General features: G+C 46.1%; 1 protein-coding gene across 1 annotated transcript; it reads right to left on the bottom strand.

Annotated features, from left to right (window-relative positions):
* Positions 1-1227: 1227 nt before the first annotated feature.
* On the bottom strand, positions 1228-19533 carry RETSAT (retinol saturase). Its single transcript, XM_032950995.2, has 11 exons — positions 19195-19533; positions 17631-17813; positions 16242-16486; positions 13388-13589; positions 9340-9537; positions 7493-7612; positions 6603-6741; positions 5687-5799; positions 4174-4340; positions 3652-3811; positions 1228-2942 (listed from the first exon to the last, which is right to left on the bottom strand). The coding sequence occupies exons 1-11, from the start codon at positions 19400-19402 to the stop codon at positions 2797-2799; spliced, it is 1881 nt and encodes a 626-aa protein (XP_032806886.1). The 5' UTR covers positions 19403-19533; the 3' UTR covers positions 1228-2796.
* Between the last annotated feature and the right edge of the window lie 1679 nt (positions 19534-21212).

The raw sequence follows: 21212 nt of genomic DNA, 5'->3' as shown, positions 1-21212 counted from the left end.
TCCCCATTACACCCTTCTGGGAGCATGCGCGCGTGGTGAAGACGTGTTCATGAGTGTGTGGGTGTATGTTGAATGCAGATGTACACATGCAAGCGCACGTGAGAAAATGTCAACACAAATATGTGCGTGTCATTTGCTGTGTGATGTTTCGGGTCTTATATGTAAGAAAACAAGAGCCGGTAAAAATAGGAAAAACCCGTGTATATACTGCATTCCTTGAACTCCTTTACACTCTCCCCGACCAATCATCTTCCACTGCTGCCACTCCCCCTACTCAGGTGAGACATAGGTGGTCCCATTGACCTCACCCGCATCCCTCATGTCATGCGGGTGGCAATGTAATATCTGAGAGTTGTGCGCACGGCCGGCCTTGTTCTGTATTGGAGACCGCCGGACTGGTGTCCCAGATGATTGTGAAACCAGCAGGCCTGTGTGAAGGAGAGACTGGGGAGTGGGTGAATCGGGCAGTTCACCATCGACTGATGAGCAGGTGAATCATTACATGTAACAACCCTGCATCATTCTCCGACTGTGCCCGCTCCTTGACCTCGCATTCATGAAATTCACGACTCTACTTCTGGATGGGACAAACTCCCCCCTTGAAGATAAAAACTAATTATGTACCCATGTCACTGACATTCCCTTTCTAAATAAACTGGTTTTATGAAACCATCACGTCAAATGGTGTCTGTATTTTAATACATTCAAAATTCTGCCTGTGTGGTATTGTCACTTATTGTTTAAAAGTGAAGTTATCCAAATATAATTAATATTGTTACACGATTTAAATTCAAATACTGCAACGCAATGAGTAAAAAATGACTAAAACATTTCAACTTTACATGACCCACCAGAGGTACCCTTAAAGGGAATTAAAACGTTTCTGTTTTAGATTACAGTTACATGTGGAGGATGAAGGGAATGTCATTTCAAGATTTGGTAACCAAATTTGCAAGTTGGGAATAAAATGTGGCAAGCATTGTAAATATAGTAGCAATGAGGTTGTGATAGGTACGGCACGTGTGCAGCAACCCAGACATTGGGATACTTGTGAGCTATCCTTGGAGGTCAGGTGTTGACCCGCAACAGCTGAGAGGTGCAGCAGGAGGTCAAGTGCAAAGGCATTGATGTCTGCTTGGCTTTTTCGAAAAGCTTTGTTCCCTATACTTTACGGAAGTTTTGTTTACGCATGAGCACTATCCCACCTCGCCAACAAGATACAAAATGCAGATTTTCAAATCGTTTTTATTTGTGTGTGTGTGGAAAATTCATGACAACATCTGACAAATATTAAAAAGCTAGACAGTAAAACCAATCATTAGTAAAAACTCAATTGCATTGTAAGAATTATAGATTTCCTGTTTGATCACGATTCATTGGACAACCACCCACTAAGTGGTACTCACTTTATTGAGCCAAGAGGTGGGGGATGATGGTCCGAGTCAATCCCCAACTAAGATTTTAACTTGTAATCTTATGAATACAAATTGCGCACTCTACCGCTGAGCCACCTGGCCGAAGAGCTGGTGACGTGATATAGCTGGTTGCTTTATTACGATTAACTGAGTTATCCAAGTTGACCCCTAGTTATCATCAAAAAGCCCCGCCCGTGCTTTTATCTGACTTGGAAATTCACAAATGATTACTATTACACTTTCTTATCCAGGAATGCATCAATTAAGGCTCTTTTTCAGGAAGGTCCTGCCAACTTATTCCAGGAGGAGGCTAACGTCTGTACGGAAGAACAATAATTTGTGCACTGTCAATAATATACGAACGTCTGTCAATTGTAGTTGGATTATTGGTGGATTACGACTCCTCCCATGATCGGCGAGATACGGCACCGGATTGAAAACGCTTTGCCGGTTCACAAACCACGATCCGCTGGGAGGGGCTAATGTGGAGCTGGACAGAGATCGCGCCTGGGAATAATGCAGGGATAAGATTGTGTTTTTGTTCATGTGGCATAGACTAACTCTGCCAACATGATTTGTTTAGTCGGGGCTTTTTTCATTTTTTGTTACTTTATTATCAAGTAAAAAATGCTAAAAATCCTTCAACAGAGACGGACATGGCATAATTGCGCCATATTCCGTGGCACTCTGGGTCAGCGTAAATATTTTTTGTGAGGATTATAAGTCTGACCACGGCGCTGCAGCACGGATTAGCGAGTCTGCAATATAGCCTTCCTCCCCATTTCAACGCGGATTATTGCAGTTATAATCTCATGGGTCGTCTCGTGCACCCCAGACCTGTCCAGTCATCTCCATGCACCAATAACCAATGAGGGGTTGCTCATGTCCACTGGTGGCCCCAGAGGATGGGATGAGTTAACCTCCACCCTAGATTTGAATTTACAAACCCTTTCAGCTGCACACTCTAATCACAGCACCACATTTCTGGATATCCATACACCCAGACGATATATAGATCGGCAATGCGTTAAGGTGCACATTTAAACACATTCGTAAACCAGATCCTGCATTGACAATTAATGTAGAAACATCTGAGCATTTTCCTAACTGGCTGCTGCTTAGGAAGGCCAATTTATCCTCACAATGGGAAGAGGCATGCGTCATTCATTTCCAAGTCGTGTTGGTGATCACTGTGACCTCGTATGAGGAAGAGAATCTCACTTCTCTTGTCCTTCCCCCGCACCTCCGATTAGCACGGTTGGCTACGAATTGTGCGAAATGCGTTCAGCATACATACGTATGTGCACCAGAGAGGCAGAGAGCAGGGCCATTTGTAAAAGGCATTTCCCTCAATAGCAGTGCACAAGCGAGGCATGGAGCACTACCCCTGCTTGCTGTGCTTCCTGGGCGAGATCTTGTTGCGCAGAGACAGGAGGTCCCAGTAGATGTTGCGGTTGAGCACACGCCATGCGCACAGCAGCCCTCCGAACATTGCTCCCGTAAATCCTGCGGTCAACACATCCTGGCCTGGGGTGGGGCAGCATGGAGAGCAGAGAACACAGGAGGATGTCACGGAAGCATACGACTGGCAGGATAAGAGATAAGTGTGGGTGTGCTTCGAGGGAGCCGTTTCAATTGGCAAGAAGAACCTAGGCTGGGATACTACGGCAATGGTTTAGTAGGGAGACATTAATCTGCACCAAATTTCTATGCTTTGTCGATGCCTGAAATAAGTAATGTTCCTTGAATATCCTTTTACACTATTGATTGATAAACAATGGATAGTATTTGTTGTCCAGCCAAACCGCATGCAATAGCGGTGCAATATAACTGGGGCTCAACTCACCATTTGTATGCCTAACGCTGGATGGCGAATGACCAAATCACCTGGAATGCACCCGATTTTGTCAGATCTCAGAAACTAAAGAGAGTGAAGCCTGGCTAGTGCTTGGATGAGCGACCGCCATGATTAAATCATATCATGGGCTGCTGGACAGCAGAGGGGAAAGCAACACATTGCATGACTGTACCGTACATCAATGCTCCCACATCTATACTCTCTCCCTTCACCAACCCACATTGACCAGTGTGATGAAGTATGGTTAACTAGTCCCCCGTGACCCACATGGTGTGGAGGAGGCCCTAATCTAACGGTGTATTCACAAGAGGGCTGTCAATGACCAGCGGCTGGTTAGTGATGAATGCGGTGTTTCCTGCTGTGTGTTTGTGCTTCCACCTGTGAGATACAGGTTGGGGATAGAGGTCTCCGGACGCAGAACTGCTGTGGTTTCAGCACTGAAGCGCGGCAGGTTGTGGTGGATGCCGTAAATCTCTCCGCGTGGGGATGCGATGTAGTGCTGATGGGAGAGTGGACTCCCTGCCTCGATGTACTCAATCTGCACAGAGCGCAATACGAGAACAGCGTCATATACATTGCCAACACTGGCGTGTGGATGTGTCCAAAGTTTCCAGTTCAGTGAGGTTTATTTGCCAAATAAAGTTTGCTGGCTGGCGATTCACTCAACTGTGGACTTAAATTCTCCATTATCCCATTTTAAGCGTAGGCTGTGGCCGTGAGCAATACATTTTGGAGAGCATCCGTCGGGACTCACAAGCCCTGCTACGTCTGTATGAGACTATGCAACGGAGGCACTTGTGTATTGTCTCAGCCATTAAGTTACAAGAAACTGGCATGCAAAGCGAGAGAGCATTTCGTGTCCCGGTGTAGAGTTCGGCAGTGCCCGATGGTGGAGCTCACGTTGTCTCGGATCTGAGGGAACAAGTCGGTGGCACTGTCCAACAAGCGCCGTGCCATGGCCATCTTGAACGTCATGTACTCCTCCCCTCTCTTCTTCACGTGCTCATCCTTCCACTCCTCAAACCACTCGTAGGGAGCAAACGTCACTATGGCCAGCGTGGACTTTCCTGAAATAAGCACAGAGGTTTCCACATTTCAAGCATGTTATAAATGACTCAACGGAGATTACACACAGCAACTAACGCCTCCTACTGGCAGGCTAATGCTCGTTTGCAGGGCCAGGTGCTGAGTCACAGAGGGACAGCTACTACTGGGGGTGCACTTTTAAATGTTTAAGATGAGATGTACAGCGCTTATCGCAACAAAAGCGCTCCGAGATGCCCCGGTGTAATGGGCCCTAAAACAAAAACAAAATAATTATAAGCACATAAAATGGTAAAAAGTGACAAAAACTAGGTGTAATTCCAAACATAATACTTAAGTCACCAATTACATCTCTTAAACAGACACAATTAGTGGGTGTAGTGCTGTTATCTCTGCACTGCAAGGCTTTACTCTGAAGTTGAAGATGATTGAAAGTGATTAAATAATCTAAAGTATGAAATAATTGAATACCAATGTGCTTGGGAAAAAGTGTTCCATCAGTGTATATTCCCTAGTATGGCATAGATCAGAAAAACGAAAACTGGCAAATAAAATATTTCAAAGCATGGAGGGACGTAAAAAAAAAAAAGACATTTCTTCTAAAATAACCACCAAACCTGCCTACAATTCAGAATTTACAGGTTAACACCACCACTCCCACCAGACATATCTCCCATATAGCCTTTAGCAGACTGTTGGGGCAAGTGCTGTTTACGAGTACTTATGAAGAACGTAATTGTACACGAGGGGGTGGGTGGGCCAGCACCACGCCCAACCGCATTTGTCTACCCAGTGACGATTTTTACACACTGCACCAGGTACTCATTTGATGCTGAGTCGACCTAGGGGAGGCCCAGGACCGGTTCAGATAATCATCACTGGTGTTGGCCGTGAGTGGGAATTGAACCTAGGTCGCTTGGTTTGTAGTGCAGCGCGCTAGCCGCGACACTACCGCTCCCACCACCAATACCAATACATACATCTCTGCAAGGTTCCTTTTAAATGCAAAGAAGCATGGAAAGATGAGTGTATGGACTTTTACTGTGAAACAACTAATGGCAATGACATGGGGAGGTCTTAATCAAGCAGTGCATAGATCGTGGCTTGAGGATTATGAATCCGAATTCAGTGAAAATCCAAATACTTTTTTTCAATTGGATCATTTGTTGACCAAGTTCCAACCATCAACTAGCGACTTTGAACAAAAACATATCGCCTCATTGAAGCATGACACCCATCTCTGCCGATTCAGTATTGACTCATTTCTCGCGAAGAAGCGGCCTCTCCCGCTCCTACACACGTACCCAACGTGTGGCGAGAAGTCTGCTCTGTTTGTGTTGCCGGCAGTGACGCGGGGCTGAGTGCTTACCAGGATAGCGCTGCTCCCAGCAGGGGTCCTTGGCAGAGGGGAAGGAAATGAATAGCATGGGGACATCCGCCTCAGCTGCCTCTTCTTTGGAGAGCGCCATGAACCTGCTGAAGCTGCGCGAGTTGGAGCAGAGGCGACATCACTCAGGGACACTCAAGTCCCACTCACAATGCCTTAATGTGAGCAAACTCCTTAACAGTTGAAGCGTTAACCCAGCAAAGCACCACTGATCCTCCTAAAGTGGTTTTGAAGAAGAAATGTGCTTGAGATGTTTGGTCAATTCTTTAATGACGTTTTTCTTTTCTGTGCCAAAGACAAATGAAGTTGCCAGATACGGGAGAGCTCTCAAACACCACGCAGATGTGCAAATCATGTGCTGCACTGCCCCCCACTGGCATCTCGTACCAAAGCGGGAGGGACGTAAAAAAAACATGACATCTCTTCTAAATTAGCCACCATCACTGCCTACAAGTCAGGATTTACAGGATCGCACTACCACTCCCACCATCATTACCAATACGTACATCTCTGCAAGGCTCGTTTTAAATGATACGTCTCACCGTTGATAAAGGTTGTTAATATTTGAACCACAAAAACACATTGTTGAAATGCAAGCGAGAAGCCAGAGCCGTGGTCTGCTTTGAACCGCATCCGAATATCGCACGGCCGGTGCGACCACCTCTTACACCGGTGGTAGGCGAGACGCTGCCTGTGTTGCGAACATGGCTGTCAAGGCCTAATTGTGGGACACGTCGCCCAGCAATGCCTGATGCTTCGTTAATTCAATGGCAGCATCTCAGACATTCGCTAAATCGCTCCCATGGCCATTAACTAACCTCGACATCAACAAAGATCGGCACTAATTGCCCTGCCGTACAAAAGAAAAATAAACTACCCACATGTCCCCAATGCACACCTGGCATCGAGGTCATTCTCCTTGAACAGCCACACGTTAGCGGCTTTCAGTTTGAGCTGTTCCTTGGTTCCGTCGAGTCCTACAAAGACGGTGAAGGCTCCTAGGCCGTGCTGCAGTCGACTCAGCTGCTCACGAGCTCCTGCGTGGAGAGGGCACACACACATCACGCGGCCACTCCTGTGGAAATGCAAAGCAGCTTACGCGATTAAATCACTAAATACAAGGGTTTAATTGACCTTTATGATCATTGTCTCCTCGTATCACGTGTTTTAACAAATCTTGACTGATTTTGACTTCGCAAAGTCTCTTCGCAAGGTGTGGTTTTGTAAAGTGATGCTACTTGGTATTTAGAGGTTATGTACAGGACTATTCATGAAACATGTGGAGCTCAATAATGTTGAACAAATCCCACCGGGAAACATTAATCTCTAAGGCCCCTCAGCTGACAAGACAAATTGTCATTCCTTTGGGTGATTTACCAATTCTCATCAACATATTTCCAATTACAATTCAAGAAAACCGCAAACAACACTTTTTTCAGTGATCACATAAAACCCAAACGCGTGACCTTGTCATGTAAGCACACACGAAGGGAACATGTGAAAGTGTTGGCTCAAGGAGTTTTTCACTCAAGAGCTCCCCCTGTTATGCATCCGTTTCTTCCGGGTTCTCCACTTTATTCCCACAAGATAAAAAAAACATACAATGGAACTGGTTTTGACCCAAACCAACAATGACTTGAAAATAAAAACAAAATGTGGATTACCCATAGCAACAGTTCCGCTTAATACAAACATATGGCAAGACCCTTCTGAGACTCAGTGAGCTAATCCTGGGCACACAAGCAGCGCAATAACAATAACACCTTTCCCCGTGTGTCGCCATCTCACCCGCAGTCGCCAGCTTCTCCTCCGAAAGCAGAACCTCGTAGGTGTTAAACATGCCAGCGTCCGAAATGACCATGGGGGCATTAACCTGCACCTCTTCGCCTCCTTTGTTCACCATCACTCCTGCCAGCACACAGGGGGGTGACAAAACATTTACAAGGGCACCAGTAACGCAGCACTGTGCAGCAGTGGTACTTTGTCGTGTATCAGTCGGTCATGCCAGTAGATTGTTCCCGAACTTAAACAAGACAAGCCAAGCACAATGGCTCAAATTTAAAAATCTGTCCATCACAAGCCACATGTTTATGCATGATTAAACAGTTTAGAGCAGGTATGTAAATAAGATAAACTGTGTTAGATACAGCCGCGATAAATCTCCAGAGTATTTGCGCGAGGCGAGGGTAGATATTGTGTTGCAACATTTTACAATAATTAAAGTCACATGGCTTTAGAACCTCCGGAGGAATGTGGTTAATTATTTGAGTTCCTATTTTGCTTGTAGATTAATGGAATTTTTTGTCACTCCACTTCTGAATTAGAGCCTCCCACACCGTGCGGGTTATGGGGAGTATTTGGCTATACAGCTATGCTTCCAATTATAAAATAAATGTGTTCTTCAAAAAACATACGTACAACAAAATTTCCTAAATCGGAACGGCTTTTCCCCTCAATTCAAGACTAACAATTAGGGATGTATTTTAGACAGTCATTCTAACTCTGCTCCTAACCTAATAATATACACCTACATCACTGTTTATAATACAAAAATAATAAAGAACATACATATACAAATGATTGAATAATAATGAATTAAAAACGAAAATTGTTAACCTTTTCAGCAAACTCAGCAAAAGAGCTGCATCTTGTAATGACTAGAAAGGCGATGTGGAGGCGTCACTGTGGCACTGCAGGGACACCGTGACGCTGATAGATAACGACGTAGCCTCTCGGGTGCTTCGTGTTTGAGCTCATGGTACATGCCGTGTTCATTTTCGTTCACGTGGAAATTACATTTCGTTAATCGAAAAGTGTCCATGTCAATTGCGTGAATGCGAAATTTTGTAAATCAAACATTCGTAAATTTAAGGATAGCTGTATTTCACTGTAATGGTGTGCGTTGATGAAGATAGGGATTACAAACGCTTGAGCATTGTAGAGCACATTGGATTGTTCTGCACTGCCAATCCTCGCATCGTAGCACTGCAGAAACCTACGACACCTGTTTTATGCATGGTGGTCACCCATACAAGCACTACCCAGGCTTAATGCAGGTTAGCTTCCGATGTCTGATGATATTGGGCGGATTCCAGGTGATTTTGTCATCGGCATATTTTTTACTGTAAACTTAGTCACGGCTCAGTTCCACCTAGGCCCCTAACATAGTTCAGTCCATGCTTGAGCCCAGAATTGAGTGCAAGCGTGAGCCGCTCCGTTGGTTTCAACCATGGCTTGGCTGAGAGCTCATGCAAATCCCAAGCGTGGCAGGAACTGTGCTCAGAGCAGACTGAAGTGAAGCACGGCTTTGAACCGACTCACTTGAGCCAGAGCCGAGCCGTGACAAAGCTCAGTGGGCTTTCCCTTATAAGATAAAACATTGTTTAGTTTTTTTGCAAGTGATGTGTTGACATTTCCTCTACCTTGCACTCCTATCGTGTTTTTGTATGGTTTGTTGTAACATTCTGACCTGCCCCTACTGGACATCTGTGAAAAAGAGCTTTACAGCTCATCGGATTCCTCCAGTATAAATAAATATTCTGATTCTGAAGAATAGGAGGCCTTAAATGTCTCGGGGGCACGTTCTCAGAAAACCGAGCCACGAAGCTTCCCATCGTCACGGTGCGCAGACGCACCACAGGCACGGCCGTCCGAGTCGAGCAGGATGCGCGAGACGGGGGCACGCACCAGCACGGCGCCTCCCGCGCGCTGGATCACGGGGATGATGTGCATGGCGATTTCGCTGGCGCCCCCCACCGGGTACCAGCTGCCCTGCACAAAGTGGTTGATGAGGACCGCCTGCATCACGAAGCTTGTGTCCTTGGGAGGGCAACCTAGAGGGCAGACGATGAGAATCATCTTAACAGCATTTACGAACATTTTGTATGTTGAACTTCTTTTCTACCGGATGTAGCCAACCGTGCTATCATCTGTTAAAACTGAATTGAACATTCAAGCTACATGTATTGAGTAGTGTGCATATGATTCGATAATATAACAGTAATTTAAATTAAACTAGCATTGTAAACAAGAGTAACTTTAACTTCAAATAAAATATCAGAAACTGCTATTCTACTTCAATTGCTATTAACATTGACTTACAAAATAACAAAATATAATAACTTGAATCATGTAATGTTTCTGGAAATGTTCCTTAAGTATACATTTTTTGCTCATTAGTTTTCATACAATACTATCAGTATGCTCTGTTTGCCCTGAAATTCTATTGCTTAAAGTCTGAAATTATACGTCAATAAATCTTGACTTAGAGCTTTCGTGACTGCAGGAATTATTTGTGTCTTTCGGTAAAGTCACAAAAGACCAAAAGAGTATACATCTATACACAATTTTACTTGAATAGTTCAAAAGGGTAATCTAATTATGTTAATGCTGTACAAACATGGGTGGTGAATATTCTATGTATTGTATGGGTCTTTAAATTAAATCGATGGTAATATAAATTTTCCATTAGAGTAAAACATGTGGAGCTTATTCATATGTAGAAAAAATAGTAAGTACATTTCCTTTCAAAATAAGGTTACAAATATTCATATTCTTTGGTTCTTTCAGTAAAGTCACGTAGATAGAAAATAATAATAAATACTAAATAATTAAAAAAACTCACGACGTTTCGATCGCAACACAAGCGGTCATCATCAGGCTGAGGGAATCAGGGGGCAAGCCTCCAACTGCAACTGTTTATAAGGCTTGAAATGGGCGCAGTCCAAGTGTCAGAAGGAGTGGGGACAAGTGCTGCGGGTCAGCATGAATGGACGAGCCAAAGCTGTGAGTGGGCGGGGCACAAAAGCCGTGGAGCCAGCCCTGAGCGGCGCAGTCCAAGTGTGTCAGCAGCATGGGTGGGGCAGCCAATGCTAATGCAGGGGAAGGAAAAGGGGGAGAGAGAGGGGGCAGAGCTTGAGGGATAGAGAAGGGGCACAGATAGGGGAAGAGATAGGGAGAGAGAAGAGGCAGAGATAGGTGGAGAGAGAGGGGGCTAGACGGGGGGGGGGGGAGAGACAGGGGGCAGAGATAGGGGAGAGAGGGAGGGAGAGATTAGGGGGAGAAAAGGGGTAGTGATAGGGAGAGAGAGAGGAGGTAGAGATATGGGGGGGAAGAGAGGGGGTAGGGATAGGGGGAGAGAGAACGGGGGAGAGAGATGGGGGGGGAGAGAGATGGGGGGGAGAGAGAAAGGGGTAGAGAGAAGGGGGGAGATGGGGGGGGAGAAGGGGTAGATATAGGGAAAGATGGGGGAAGAAATAGGGGACGAGAGGGGGTAGAGATAGGGGGAGAGAGGGGGTAGAGATGGGGGGCATTGCACCTCACTCTACACATCCACACTGTTGACGGTGGAGGTTGACAAGAAATTACAAATCAAGTCATGACCCAAAGTGGTTGATGACATCTTTCCAATGATTGCTGAGTTTATAACCGTCTTCTTGGTTGAAATTATGTCTGTGTCTATATATGTGGATGGCTTCATGAACGAAGCCAGTAGGCTTGCAAAGTACCATCGTTTTAGAGAAATCAATATCGTTTAAGCCAGCCACATTTAAATAATGATCAGCTACGGCAGGAGTATTTGTCCTACCGTGTTTCAAATCTGCCTTATGTTCACGAACATGGTCCGAGGCATGTCGCTTAGTTTCCCCAATGTAACTGCTGCCGCAGATATTACATGTCAGGAATCTTGTCCTTCACAGATGGGATCAGATCACGAATTTTATGTACTGTGTTAAATCGGAGCTGGATCTTGTGTTTGTTCATGATTTTGGAAAGATTTTTGGTTACCCCTGCTATGTATGGCAAGGTGATGGTCTTGATTGGATCTTCAGATGGCTCCTTCCTCACGGTTGGGGTGATGGCTTTGCGGATTGTGTAGTCAGAATATCCATTCGCCTTGAGAGCTTGGTGTACGTGTTTCAGCTCACTGGTTAGGTGTTCATTGTCGGAGATACATTGAGCTCTATGGTGTAGCATTTTGATGAGGGAATTCTTCTGGGATGGATGGTGGTAGGAGTCAGGTTTTAGGTAGGCGTCAGTATGGGTTACTTTCCTGTAGACAGATTGGCTCATTGAACCATCTGGTCTCTTTTTGATTAAGACATCCAAGAAAGGTAGCATGCCATTCTTTTCTACCTCCATGGTAAATTTTATGGCTGGGTGAATGGAATTGATGTGGTTGAGGAATTGTTTCAGAGCCGGTTGACCATGTGGCCAGATGACAAACGTGTCATCCACGTACCTCTTCCACAAGGACGGGCATAGAGTGGATGCCTGGATGGCGTCCGTCTCAAATTTTTCCATGAACATGTTGGCTACAACCAGCGATAAGGGAGAACCCATTGGGGTGTTGCGATCGAAACGTCGTGAGTTTTTGGTTTCTATTAATTGTTATTTTTATTATTTTTATTATTTTCTATCTACGTGACTTTACCGAAAGAACCAAAGAATATGAATTCCTGCAGTCACGAAAGTTTTAAATAAAAATTTAAGGTTACAAATAGTATCACAGTATTTATGACCCACTGTATATTTTGTTCCACATTATATCAAGCATAACAAATGTGATTTCCATTACATGTTGCATTTTTACAATGCATTAAAAAAACATTCATAAGCTGGGCTAGGAGGTGTGATGGTCGAGGCAGAAATGGGTGAGATGTCAGCTAGAAATGTGAAGTGACAGGGCCAAGGAAAAAGAGAGGGGAAATAAAGGGCTGGGTAGAGATCCACATGCAGGACGCATAAACACAGGGACACCAGGAAAGTCATAAATCAGACAGACAGGTACTGACAAAGAAAGTATTGAGACAGCGGAACAAACAGATAGACAAAGCCATAGAGAGACACATCGACAAGATCGACAGGAAGCATATACCAACACCCAGAAAAAGCATAAATCCACACATGGTAACAAATACATTGTCGCTAATGATCTCATTTTTCCAGAAGGCTCAACTTAATGTTATTATCTGCTGTTTGGTGCCAAATAGCACTCAATACTCTAGTTATGGAGTACATTAAGATACAGATAAACAAAATTTCTTAAATTACTCAAAAATGAAAGCCACGGCCGACGTTTATTCGTATTCAAGACAGGATCCAAAGTAAAAAACGCAGGGCTGTGGACTCGATTGAAATAAGAAATAAGTAATATTAAAAAAAAACTTTTTTAAAAACACGCTTTTAAGAAATGTACTAGTAATGGCAGAACTCCACGACTCCAGGAAGTGGCCCCGAAGCTTGCCATAACGTAAGGGACCGTGGTCAATTACAGCCAACGTCAGTTGACCGTGGACAATTAGACCCAAGTCGAAACATAACATATAAAAAAGAATGTTTAAAAATATTTATTTTTTATGATAGAATATAGTATTGTCATCAGTATGACATAAGTATACCAAGTTTGCAGTCGATACCACATTGGGAAGTGGGTTAAAATTGAGTTACAATATTTGAGGATACAACAACAGATAGAGTGAGTTAATAAAAAGCGTGTAAAAAAAAGCGCAATCTGTGCGCTCTACCCGTACGCCGAACAGTGAGTTGTAAAGAATCCACGACACATAGGACGTGAAAAATCTACGATGCAGGGTCAATGAAAAATCCACACCACATACTGTGTGAAGAATCGGCGAATCACGCGACGTGCTGCACAAAGACTGCACAACGCATGCTACGTACCATAGTCCCCAAAGTTGTAGGCCATGACGGCGCGAAGGTCTGCGTTGTCGGTAATCTCGGCGAGCACACAGGAGAGGCTACGCGAAGCCAGACGGAAGTAGGAGGTCAACCGGTCGATGATGCCACTGCGAATGAGCAGCTTGGACAGCCACAGAGGCAGCAACTTCAGCAGCGGCGAATAGAGCAACCCCTTGCGCACCTCCTGCACAAGCAGAGCAGTCCAACCAGTCCAACGCATGCATGTGCAACGTGGCCCATAACACAGGCGCTATGACATTATACAACAGAATGCTGGTTAAGAGGATATGTTACTACTATATTTCTTCCTGCCTCAGAAGTCTGCCTGCTGTATTTTTTCACATGAAGACGATTGCTTGTGTTGCGATCGAAACGTTGCGATTTTTCTTATAATTTTTCTATCTACGTGACTTTACCGAAAGACCCAAAGAGTATTCCTCTTTGTAGTCAATATAAAAAATAAATATATATAAACACCCAGGTCTGTCATTCTGTCACTCTGTAATTCTTACTCTGTCATTGTGTGATTAACGCGGCATGGATTGGCTGAAGTGCGTCACGTGACCGTGAGCAAGCAGCCAACCAGAGGTGCACCCCTCACAAACATGTACACCCCCCATGTGATGTTGCACTGTAATAAGGCGCTGTGGGCAGCTGATCTGCCACCATGCTCACGGGCCTTCAGGGGTGGGGGCTGAGGGAGACCCCCCCCCTCCGTAAGACCCCTTAAGATAAGAGCCTCCCCCACCCTGACCGGAGGTTGACACCCCAGAGCCCCCAGGGGTGGGGGCTGAGGGGGACCCCCCCCAACACTTCCTAAAACCCCTTAAGATAACACCTTGCAAATAATCCTAACAGTTCTTTCAGTGATTAATTAGTCATAGCTCTTAGAAGTGAATGTAAATATCACAACTAAAGTTTAAATACATTTTCATTCTTCTTTGGTTCTTTCGGTAAAGTCACGTAGGATGAGAATAAAATAATAAATTGATAAAATAAAATAACACAATAATATTCTCACGACGTTTCGGCCACAACACAAGCGGCCTTCATCAGGTGAAGGGAGCGAGACTGTCTGGTAGGACAGCGCTGGAGTGAGAGAGCCACGTTCAGATCACGGCTTTTAAGCTGTGTGAGAGGAACAAAGAGCCTTGACGAAGGAATTAGCATACAATTTAGCATTGAAAAGGCTGAATGATTAACTTGTGACTGGTCACAGAAATAGCTATGTTAAAAGTTAAAGCATACACATCCGCAGAGGCACCCATTGTTAAAAGGAATTAGCATAGAATTTAGCATTGAAATAGCTAAATTAAGGCATTCGCTTGTAACTGCTACAGAAATAGTTACGTTGAAGTCAGAGCATACACATTCACCGAGGCACTTAGTACAAATCAAAACAGGAGAATTTTCATTCATTCACATTAAAGTTACATCGCGGGATCATCAAAAAACGTATGTAGAGTGAAAGTCTTAAGTGAAAGCCGCGTTAAGCCGCTCTTATTCGACTTATTGAAAGTCCTCAAGTACAGCAAAGCCGTTCGCTTTCTTTTTATAGTACTCTACAATAATACTTTTCAATAATACTTTTGACGGTAAAACACACGTGCACTACACACACATCTATTACGTACGGACATATACACACGGTTCTCATTACATTAGTATTGTAGTTTTTTTGGTGCTTAAATCCACTGCTGGATGAAGGCCCACCGCATGCTGTGTGAGTGGATCGTAAGGATTTACTTGACCACAACCTAGTTTTTAAATAATACACATTTCTAAATCTTGACTTAAAGCTTTCGTGACTGCAGGAATTCATATTCTTTGGGTCTTTCAGTAAAGCCACGTAGATAAAAAAACTAAAAATATCACTACCGTATATTTTTATTATTTTTTCTATCTACGTGGCTTTACCGAAAGACCCCAACAATACACATTTCTAATTTTTACTTAAACTTTTTTTTTCTCAGAATAATATAGCTCACTTTAATATTCAAAATGGCACACTTTTTTATAGTGGTATTATCAAGATCAAAAGGTAATCCGTTTAACACGTAGGCTTTCGTGACAATGATAATTAATAACGAAGGTTGTTGGGTTAGATCCAAAAACCTTTATTATGAATCAAAAGGTAACGTTGAAAAATGTTACAGTGCCTTTTTTGTTATCAATCTTTGCTTTTCCACATCATCAAAACCCCATTATCACAACCATATCTTTACTAATATCTCTATCTTCACCATAATTATTACTCTCACTACCATCACATTATTATATCTATCACTATCAACCTCATCACCATCATAATTACCCCACACATCTACAGCCAATGGGGTTACAGGACTGAGTTGGAATACCACATGGAGATGACAATTTTACATCAGACAACAGGTTACTGCCATGGAAAATATTTAATATCTTTTCCGAGTGTCATCCAAGTGTCACCATACACTAGGAATTTGTGAATTCAGAAATTAAAATAAAATATTATACACAATGCAAGGATGAAGTCACGTGTGTAAGAATTGTTTACAGTCTATGAAAATTTGTATAAAATGTATATCTTAATGCACATTTAAAAGAAAAAAGACAGAACAGACAAGACAATGAAAGTGAGACAATACAAATTACATAGTACAAACGAGTTAAAAATATATCAACTCTTGAATGGAATGCTGACCTCTAATGATGACTTGCCAGAGAATTACAATGGGTGAATCATTACATGACCACCATATACAGCCATTGATATATTTCTCATGTGTGTCGATTGATATATCGAAAGTGGTTGTTGACGAGTAGACCAGTGTCCCTGGTCAGCTACCAGCTGTACCTGCAGGAGGGAGTGGAACTTGTCAATTGCTTTTGTATCCTTGGGGAAGGCGGCGTGGAGCTCGTCCCAGAAGCGGCGCCTCCCACTGTAGAGAGGCACGACGAGGCGCGGGGCAGCGGGGTCTCCGAACACCACCGTGTCGAACGGATTGTCCAACTCCACCCACTGCAGTTGCCCGTCCGTCAGCTGGTCAATGAGTGTACGAGACACGGAGTTGTTGTGCATCTCCCCAATGTAATGTATCCCTGTCGTGAACAAATCGCCATGCACACACACAAAGAACATCGTCACAAAGGAAAAACAAAGTATTTCGGAAAATACATACTCTAAGACAAGGCCTAATAGCCACACAGCCAATCCCACAAAGAAAACGTTAATATCCGCCCCCAATTATTTATAGCCAGAATGCCCTGTAGGGGAAAGGTCGAGCGGCAGGAACCTTCTCATGAACTTCTACCGGACCAAACAGGTGAAGCCCACGTTCCCTGTGCAGATGACAACCAGTCCCAAGTTGGGGTAATCGCCAAATGTTGATTCTTCAGAAAGGCAATGTAACAGTACACCACGATTGTGACTGCACAATACCACAGGGGAGTTGCACAACGCCACATGATTTGGGTTGTGCTTACAATTGGTAAATGATTTAGTGCTGAAATATGATTACGATTGGTCTCAGGTAAAAGCAGTAGAGCATAAAGCTATTGCATTAATGGACAGTGGACAGATACGACGACAGTTCTCTTGCCTGTTTCGAATGGGATAAAAGGTTTGAGTTGAAAGATATGTGTTTGAAATAATGTATTAGAATTATATCTTATTGAATGAAACGTTTGCATTACTTTGCCAAATAAAGCATTTTTTTTAATTTGGAAATTTCCCATTTGAAATGTGATTCTGGTACTTCTCATTGTGGGTTAGATTGCATAAATATCGAATTATATATTTATTTATAGAAATTATATATTTACACAGTCTAACCCAAAAAACCTGGATTATGGATAATGGTCGCGAAAGCCTACGTGTTAAACTGTAGAGTTTTAGTTATCATTTTTGTTACGTCCACCACTTGCACCCTTCAACACTACTCATGTATTCTATTCTTGCAAATGGCAATGTGTCCAAGAGCTAAATGCTGATGTTGAGGTCTGCGAGCCACGAGAGGGCTTGAGGAGAGATTTCGTATCGTTTTGCCACCTCCCAGACCACAGTGGTTTACGATATGGTCTATCGTTTGGGTTGCATGGCTACAATTACACTACTGTGGCTTGACATTCATTTTTCATTTGTGAAGGAAGGGAATGCCTTTTGATTTTCTGGTGCAATTTTTTTAACAGAAGGCAACATAGACAGTGAATCCCAAGGGCTGCTTGTTGTGCTTGGATTCCTCACCTACATCGAACTCAAAGCCCTTCTTCTGGTAGGTGTGACAGCAGCCCCCAGCACGAGTGTGCTGCTCCAGCACCAGCACACGACGCCCAGCTTTGGCCAGCAGCGCCGCCGTTGTGAGTCCTCCAATGCCACTTCCCACCACCACGGCATCCAGCTGCTTCGGCACGCGGTTCTCCACAAATCCTGACATGTACACCAAAGCAAAGAACCTCTTTATCGCCGGCACGGCACACCGGGATAGGCGAGTGGCCAGCACCCCGGCAGGCCGCCTTTGCGGGATTTGCGTACGCGCAACGCACCAGGTGCCCATTTAGAGCCGAGTCCACCTCGGGGAGGTCTTTGGAAGATTAAAGGCAGACGATCCAAATGACATGCACGGGCTGGGAATTGAACCCAGATCCCTGGTCATCAGGGTCATAGTGTAACGCGTGAACCAGTGCCACATCTCTACGTAGCCATTTGGCAGGAAACCCGGCACAACATCCGGGCAGTACGGTACGTGCACAGAGTTCACAGGCAGCTTTAGTCTCACTGGAATGGTGTCACGTAAGCCACGTTACTAAACGTGATGAAACCATTCTAAAAATAGCTGTGTGGCTCAGGGTGGCCATGCTTGGTCTGTGTCAGCCCTTGGCATTGTTGGCAATACATGCTCTAATCACAGGGTCTCACACGAGATTACAACAGGTGGTCAGGCAGGACATTTGTTGGGAGTACAACACTTACACCTGTGTTAGGAATGAAGGTGAAAACACCTCGCCCCTTTCCTATCTTCAACCTCCCGAAAACTCTGCAGCTATATTTGTTTAGTGGCCATATTCAGGAATGATTCATATCAGAGACAAGATTTATTGAAGTCAAATTACACAATAAAGTTACATGTATTTGTTATGTAAATTACCTTGGATAGTATGAAAAATATCACGCGACCTTTTTCCTTGTAAAGGTCATGCTGAAAGACCAATTCAAGTCCAGCAGACGGATACAACACAGAGCGATGAGCACAAACACAGGGGGTACCCGGCGTGAATTGTCGTCTTCTCACTGTGGGGTAACCGCGATATTGCCAAGGTTCTAATGCGACTGCATTGCCACAGATGTAATTACTGCACTGTTAATACGAGCCACATACGCACATGGTGCATGCATTAGACAAAGTACATAGAATATTTGCACTGTGTGCATGCGTAACCCACGTATATCAGTAAATACAGACACGTTGATACCCCGCACTGTCCATAAACACACAAAACAAAGTTGCTACTGCAGCTGCTGATAGCGCGCAGCGAGCGAGTGGGTGAGAGGCGGCAGCCCGCGCCAGCCATGGCAATGTACTTCGCACAAGCACCACTACTTTGGCCCGACACTGCGGCCTCCAATGGCAACAGCATGAGCCTGCGGTAAACATCAGCAGAGTTCCCTCAAGGGAGGTGTCGAGGTTTGTCGAGGCCTGGCAGGTGCAACCGGTGGTCCCCGACTCCCCTAGCAACCCTCCTGTCGGCCCCAGCTCAGCAGCGTCCCGTCCCGCGTGTGACTGGCCACGAACGGGGCTCCACCTCCTCACCTTGGCGGATCACTTTCTCCCGCGCCTCCTTCTCGACGGTCAGGGCCGCGGGCTCGCGCCGCGTGTCCGTCTTGAACGGGTTGTTCTCGGCAGAGGCGCCGAAGGGCAGCACGCCGTGCCTGGCGAGCAGCACCACGCCGAGCACTACGAGCAGCGCCAGCAGTGCCAGCGGTGCCAGCAGCCAGGCGCACAACACGCACAGCGACATCGTGACCTGCGGGAGCGAGACGGCAGCTAGCGCACCGTGGAGTCGCTCACCTCGCTCTCAAGCTCGGACGCGGGACTCCGCCAGGTAGACGGTCAGAGGGCGTGGCCAGCATTGCCCCCCCCCCTACACTAACGCCCCGCCCACCTCGTCCAGCTCTGCCAATATACGCTTGAGATGGCAGCGAGCCACGCCCCCTCACGACGCATTAGCCAATGATCGGGGCGTGCGCGGGCAGTGGCGCGATAGGTCACGCGAGGTCGAGAGCGGGCGGGGTCGCACACGCGAGGGCTGGCGGAGTCGGAAGGTCACCGGAAGGGGTGCGGGGCCGAGGCGGGGTGCCGTGTGGGGGAGCAAGCAGTGTGGAGGGGGGGCGAGGCAGTGTGGAGGGGGGGGGGGCATTGTAGAGGGGGGGGCAGTGTGGAGGGGGGGGCAATGTGGAGGGGGGCGAGGCATTGTGGAGGGGGGGAGGCAATGTGGAGGGGATGTGAGGCAGTGTGGAGGGGGGGCGAGGCAGTGTGGAGGGGGGGGGCAGTGTGGAGGGGGGGCGAGGCAGTGTGGAGGGGGGGCAATGTGGAGGGGGGCGAGGCAGTGTGGAGGGGGGGCGAGGCAGTGTGGAGGGGGGGCGAGGCATTGTGGAGGGGGGGCGAGGCATTGTGGAGAGGGGGGCGAGGCATTGTGGAGGGGGGGAGGAAATGTGGAGGGGATGTGAGGCAGTGTGGAGGGGGGGCGAGGCATTGTGGAGGGGGGGCGAGGCATTGTGGAGAGGGGGGCGAGGCAGTGTGGAGGGGGGGGCAATGTGGAGGGGATGTGAGGCAGTGTGGAGGGGGGGCGAGGCAGTGTGGAGGGGGGGGCAATGTGGAGGGGGGTGAGGCAGTGTGGAGGGGGGGCGAGGCAGTGTGGAGGGGGGGCGAGGCAGTGTGGAGGGGGGGCAATGTGGAGGGGGGGGCAATGTGGAGGGGGGGCGAGGCAGTGTGGAGCGAGGCAGTGTGGAGGGTGGGGCGAGGCAGTGTGGAGGGGGGGGCGAGGCAGTGTGGAGGGGGGGGGCAATGTGGAGGGGGGGGCGAGGCAGTGTGGGGCGAGGCAGTGTAGAGGGTGGGGCGAGGCATTGTGGAGGGGGGGGCGAGGCAGTGTGGCAGTGATAGAGTAATCAGTGCTCGTGGTGTACAATATAACAATCTCATCTGTCTCAAAGTCCTACACTAGTGGACACATTCCTGAGGGGTACAGGTGCGAGGTTCACGATGACATCGCACGGCTGTGACAGATGGTGATCATTTTCAGGTTGCTAATCGCCAATGTCTGAGGTCTGCTGGCCATGACAAGAGGGCTTCGAAGAGAGTTCATGCAATGTTGCTGCTATTCCTCCTCCGTTGAAGGAGCGCAGACTACAGTGGTTTACTATAATGTGGGTCAATTGTTTAGGTCGCATGGCCAGTCACACTCCTGTCGCTTGCCTTTATGTATCTCTATGTGTGTCTATATGAGTCTCTATGTAACTCCATGCGTCTCTATGCGTTTACTGTATGGTCCATAGTTTGTGGTGCATGGCCATGATCGCACTACTGTGGCTTTGTCTTTCATTTTCAATTCATGAAGGAGATGCGCGCATCGGCCTGTCGATGTTCTGATGCGGTTGATGATGCTACCAGTGTCTTCAGGGAATGTCAAAGCCAGGAGGTTCGACGTTTTTTCGTCTCGAATTAGGAGTTTATTCTGGATGTCCGTGTTATTCCACTCTGTTCGCCAGCATTCTTCCGGCTCTCAGTGAGATATTAGTATGGTGACAGAGCGATCCCAAAAGGGCGATGGG

This window comes from Petromyzon marinus, chromosome 10, assembly GCF_048934315.1.
Source record: "Petromyzon marinus isolate PM22_M1 ecotype Great Lakes invasive population chromosome 10, UKy_Petmar_22M1.pri1.0, whole genome shotgun sequence".
In the NCBI taxonomy this organism is placed as follows: domain Eukaryota; kingdom Metazoa; phylum Chordata; class Hyperoartia; order Petromyzontiformes; family Petromyzontidae; genus Petromyzon; species Petromyzon marinus.
Note: the sequence above shows the minus strand (reverse complement) of the source record. Positions and strands in the feature narration are given on the sequence as shown.